The 6,000-nt window shown below is 44.0% G+C and overlaps 1 protein-coding gene across 1 annotated transcript; it reads left to right on the forward strand.

Moving 5' to 3' along the window:
* Nucleotides 1-3,378: 3,378 nt before the first annotated feature.
* EAF02_010463 (uncharacterized protein) lies at nt 3,379-5,271 on the forward strand (the record flags this gene model as incomplete). Its single annotated transcript, XM_038906511.1, has 4 exons — nt 3,379-4,206; nt 4,380-4,578; nt 4,839-5,183; nt 5,240-5,271. The coding sequence occupies 4 exons, from the start codon at nt 3,379-3,381 to the stop codon at nt 5,269-5,271; spliced, it is 1,404 nt and encodes a 467-aa protein (XP_038753775.1).
* Nucleotides 5,272-6,000: the final 729 nt, after the last annotated feature.

Below are 6,000 nucleotides of genomic sequence, written 5' to 3' on the forward strand. Positions count from 1 at the left end.
TAGTAATAATAGGGGTATCAAATCGAAGAAGATCAATCATATCCGTTTATTCAACCTAAGAGAGGGCACTTTTTAAGTGCATCTTCGTGCCTTCAGTGAATTCCAAAGCAAAAAAAAGCAAAAGCAAAAGAAAGAAAAAAAGGATTGTCTGCATCGTCAAGCAGACTCTCAGATTCTTCCTCCAGACATCGAGACGTGACGGCAGTTCGTATTACCTCCGCAGATATCCGTGAGATTCCGCATTCAATTCAAACCGTCGTCATAAGTATTTGTAATACTACGAGTTCGACTTTCCCCTCTCAGCAAAACGGCAAAAAGTGTTCTGGACTTTCCTCTGCATCATCATATCGAAAGATTGAAACGCGCCCCTCACTGTGACCAGGATAATATTGTGAAGAGAAGTGGGTTTGCGAACAGACCTAGATTCTCGCTCAGTAGAAGTCATCGAAATTAAGGTTTAGCAACTCTCAATCATAGGAATTAAACATTAATTGCCGTGACGAGACATCTTGATATCGTGTCATCGTCACATAGACACATTCGCCAGGAATTTTTGGCATTGAGAATAAGGATTGCAAAGCGATCTACACAGTGCTCTTGTCCAAGAGTTCTTAGACTCGACGCTAAAGGTAATTTTGACGCACTTCAACTGTATCCTCGCGATTATCAGCTGACCGAGGCCTTCTCATACAGGCATAGCGCATACACGATTCAGTCCCAGCGATTTCCAAGTTTACCAGGTTGGCCATCCATTGCGAAACGGGCGTGCAACGATTATTACCACCATTATTGCCGGACTCTCACTGCCAGACTATCACTGCCCGACCATCACACTCAACGGCGTCTCCTGCTACCTAGGGCTTACGGTCGATTCCCAAGAACGATCGTTTTCTTCCGTCGATAAACTTTGGTGTCAACTTCACTAGCAGATACAACTAACATCTCTCGCATTCACAAATTGCCAGTAAGTCCCCAATATCTACTACGGCCACACACCAACGGGACTAGCTCCTCAGTCTCCCGTCTCCCCAACGCAGCAGAACCGCAGAACATCTTGGACACTGATCACTCATCCGAAAGCCAAGGAATCATCATTGTTGCTGACTCATTCATTATTTGTGGGATCTCGAACAAGCCATTGAGAGCCCTCGGACAATCATACCTTTTTCTCTTTCTTTGAACTGACGCGAAAGAAAAGAGAAAGAAAGTTTTCCGAACCCCACATCCACTATCCCAAACCAAGCATACCGAGCCATCATTTTTTTCTTTCCCATTGCCAATTGTTCACAATAGCATCTGCAAGTGAACAAATCTGATGCAGCACGCTCGTGGAAGTGAACTGAATCGGATCTAACGGATTTATTCCCTAGTTGAGTCAAGCGGGAGAAAGTATAGGAGAAGATTGAAATCCGAGCTGCAGTCGACCAGAGTTCTAGATAGACACCAACCACGAGCAACCTCTCACGATTGGTACTTGGGATACAGTAGGATTCTACGACACTACGGCACTACAACACCACTACGCACGCGCTATCTACGACGCCACTACAATAAAGCGAAAGTTTAAAAAGCACAGACGCAAGACACCGAAGCAGGAGCAGAAGCAGAAGCAGAAGAAGCCGAATTACCAGAACCGCAGGCACGCATTAATTCTATAGATTGACACCCAGCCCTTTACTAAAATCGCATCTCATCACATCACATCTACAAGCGAAAAGTGGGTAACCCAGCAATACAATCAATACCTACCTGGTAATACCTACGTAGGTACCTTGCAAGGATATCGTACACTCGGAAATCGGTAATAAAGATTTGCCACTTTCCCGCTTCTATCGATTTGTGCGGGTGAAGCAGCGATTTGATTGATGTGATTGGTTGAATTCGATTCAATTCAATTCGATTCATCAATTGAATTTTTTTATTATTTTTTTATTCGGTTGAATTAGAGAGACTCTCTCTCACTTTTATTGTGGAGACGTATTGGAAATTCATATTCATAATTTCTTCATCCGCCCAAGGAAAAAGACGAGAGGAATTCAATTTTATTCATTGACGATCATTGCTCTGATCATTCCGAGGCACTTTCATCATTACGGAGCATCGGGACCTCCCAAGTATCAAATCAGCATCAATCAGCATCCATCAGCATCCATCAATCAATCACTCTCATCAGTATCAGCATCAGCCACTCTTACTTATTACTCTTACCTGGACCTTTTACATTTCACTCTTCACTCTTCATTCTTGTACGGTACAGTACGGTACTCCACAAAACTCTGGTCTTTTTTTCTCTTCTTTTTTTTTTCTTCTCTTCTCTTTCTTTGATTATTAATAAGAAGAAGAAGAGTTGAGGATTCCCCCCCCCCCAAAGATTTTACCTTTTTTTTATCTTTTGATCATTGAAGAAGCCACCACCTTCAATCTAACCATCGATCTAACCTTGGAACCATCAATCAATCATCCACCATTAAATCAATTATTCACCATCAATTGAATTGAATTCATCAATTCATCAATCCATCAATTCACCTACTACCACTACCACTACCACCACTACCACTCACACTACCACTCACACTACCACTCACACTTACCTCGAATTGGCAATCCTAACAATCAATCCAAACCACATTCATCCATTTATTACTCGCCCTCCTTCCTACCTTGTTACATACACACACCTCTACCTCTTGATTTCCCAATTCCCATCATCCTTTCTAAATCTTAAAAGTCTTAAAAAGGTTACGGTGATTTTTATTACACACCACACATACCACACATACCACACATACCACTCACACCACTCACACCACACACCACCACACACGCTACACTAGCGTCAACCTCTTTTTTTTTTAAATCTTTAGATCATCATCGTCAAAAAAATATTCCATCCAACCCACCGCGAACCTTTGCAGTTTGAGTCGAACTTGACTCGAACTTGACTCGGTTTCCCAAGACACCGGTCTTCGGAAACTTTTTGCCAACTCCAGTCTCTAGTCCTCGAGTCTTGTCCATTCTGGGAATACTCCACACACTACCTGCTCACTACCAAACCTGATCATCAGAGTTTCGATCTTCAACTATTTACTAAACTTTAAATCCCATAAAGACCCATATTCCATCGCAGTCCAAGCATCATAAGTTGCTTTCTCCTCAAAGTTAGTCTCCTGGGCATTTCGACCAATCAATTGTCCTTTCCGTCAACTTCTCTCATCACTCGAGAAGTCTACTTAAAGGGCCTCGTCTCCCAAATTCTAAAAATAAATCTACACCAGCTCCTTCTTTCTTACTTTCGACGGACTCTTATAAGTTTCAACTTGAAGTATACACTAGGCAACGTCAAGTCGATACTCTAAGCATCTTTCCAAGTGTGATATGTCCCTGGCCTCCACACAGCATCCCTTCAATAATACTTTACCGTCAACATCATCCACCACCGACCTTGAGAGTAAGAATCCCCCTGACGAGACAGAAGCAAACATAAGTACGATTATTGGGGCATATACAAACGGTCAGAAGCACACCTCTATGGAACGAGGGTCTACCGCATACACGCAGTCAGGTTTGCAAACGCCCTATCCACACGCCTTCACAGACGCTCAATCTGAAGAATCCCCTGCAGATAATACATCTGCTGCGCAGTATCCACCACAACACCAAGACGTTCGTTCGAACCAATACTCAACAACAGCTACTCCCACCTCCGAGTACGGTGCTGCGTATCCCCCATCGTCGGCGCGTTCAGCCAACTTTGATCATTTACACAGAGCACATTATTCGAGCAATAATAGCAATAGCAGTGGAGGAATGGCTCAACCAACAAGTCCGTCAATACCTTTGCAAGATGGCCGTTCAACCCATCAAACTTCGCAAATCAAATCTGACCAGGATGTTCCTATAGATCCATCAATTGCGGCCTCCAGCCCAACTTACCCTCCGTACAACCCACAGCACGCCACATACTCCGCACAAGAACAGATGCATCACCCATATCCCCCAACACATTCCGGCGGCTCGATGTACTCGCAACCAAGACCCAATTGGCACGGTTACGCCGACCCCTCTGCCCCTAATCCTAATGTCGCAAACCACCCAAATCACCCAAATGTCACAAACCATCCATCCGGTATGGTACCTACTCCTTATACTTCTGCCAGTCCTCAAGCCCAGTCGCTCCCCGCTTCAGCTGGACGACCTAGCCAAGTAAGTCTCATCTTCCCTATCCCGTTCACTCTGTGCGCGCATTCCCTGCGTGAGATCCAAAGCGCGCGTCGCAATGTTTTGATGTACAGAACGCGGCGCGAGAATCGACGCGTGATTTTCACCCCCAGATCTTTCTTTTATTGTCACTTTGCAGAACAACTAAGAATTAACAGGACGCGCGCTTACCCCAGATTTACTCATTTGTCCCAATCCCTGGATCTAGTCAACAGAAGCGACCTAGAAGACGATTTGAAGAAATTGAACGTATGTATAAGTGTGGACATCAAGGATGTGAGAAAGCGTATGGTACATTGAACCATCTTAATGCTCACGTAACCATGCAATCCCACGGAAACAAACGTACACCAGAAGGTATGTTGATTTTTTTCTTACACGTAATTCTACATTCATTCGTTGGACCGCCGAAGAATTATTCGGGATTTCTTCTACATGTGCCCCTTCAGGGTTTTCGCATTGTCTTCACGAGTAATTCGTCGGGGCCAAGTGCCATTTACGGGTGGTTACAAGAGGCGTTGGGCTAGGTCTGACATCGATTGGCGATAACCTTGCTCACTAGCATGGATCAAAAATATGCCGTGAAACATTGGCAAGCTAACGTCTGGTGTTTGCAGAATTCAAAGAAATCCGGAAAGAGTGGAAAGCTCGCAAGAAGGAGGAGGAACAGCAACGCAAGGAGCAAGAAGTCGCTCGTGCCGGCGGTGCTCCCGCTGTTCCGGAAGCCCATCCGGAGGCCGGCTCTGCGGCCTATTCGCGGTCGACTGTTCAACTTCCACCCATTTCCAACCCCATTGGGTACCAGCCTGGTGCACAGGTTCCAAACCAATACCAGCAAACCCAAACACCAACTTCTTCCGTCCAACATTTACAAGGCTACGGCAATGGCCAGCCAGCCATGGATCACTACACCGGGTACCCAGCTTCGCCTTACGGGTCAAACCATATGTATAGCCACCAATGTCATTATCCCCTCACTTCTCCCCATTGCTTGACCCGGAGCTAACATTTACTTTAGCTAATCCAGCTCAAACTAAGTATGAGCATTAAGTTGTATCATATGTAACATATCTGGGTTTGCGTTTGAGGTTGTTCGGTTTTGCAAGTTTTCCTTACCAAAGTTTTTAGAAGGACCTTTTCTATTCGGTTCGCTGCCGTACATGATGCAAATATTTGATGATCACGTTGTTCTATGTGGAAAACACGGTACATGGGGTGGTGGATGGTTGTATTCTCTCGCATTGGTTATGGCTGTTATTACCTCTTTGGAGGATTGAATACACGCCACTTTTTTTTTATTTTTCATTACTTTGCACGCAAACGGAACGGGGTTGGGGAGTTGACATACACGCATGGGGGGTTTGATCCGGGTGTGGCTGTTAGGCTTCATGGTGCGTGAAAACAAAAGGTTTTTTTTTAGTAACAGGCAAAGAAAGGAGATGGGGCATTCAGATTATTTTGCCGGGTTTGAAAGTCTACAACTTTATGTTTGCGGGCTATGTTATTCTATTAGTTTTAATGAAGAAACGAATAGTCTGACTGCATTTTCGCAAAATTATTTTATTGTTGAGTCTGCATATCATATTGTATGAGCGTTACTGGGACAAACTTGGGCAAAAGTTTATGTATGACAAAGCAGCCAATGATGAGATTTCATTGTTGGTAATTGTTAGTTAGTACGATAATAAAAGAAACTTGTTGACCTGTAGAAATTTTGATTTTCAATTCTGGATTGTTTAGTTTAGGTGTATATATGATGTTGATGTTGATGTTGATGTT

Source organism: Botrytis sinoallii (assembly GCF_014898435.1).
Source record: "Botrytis sinoallii strain Bc 23 chromosome Unknown BSIN_025, whole genome shotgun sequence".
NCBI lineage: Eukaryota > Fungi > Ascomycota > Leotiomycetes > Helotiales > Sclerotiniaceae > Botrytis > Botrytis sinoallii.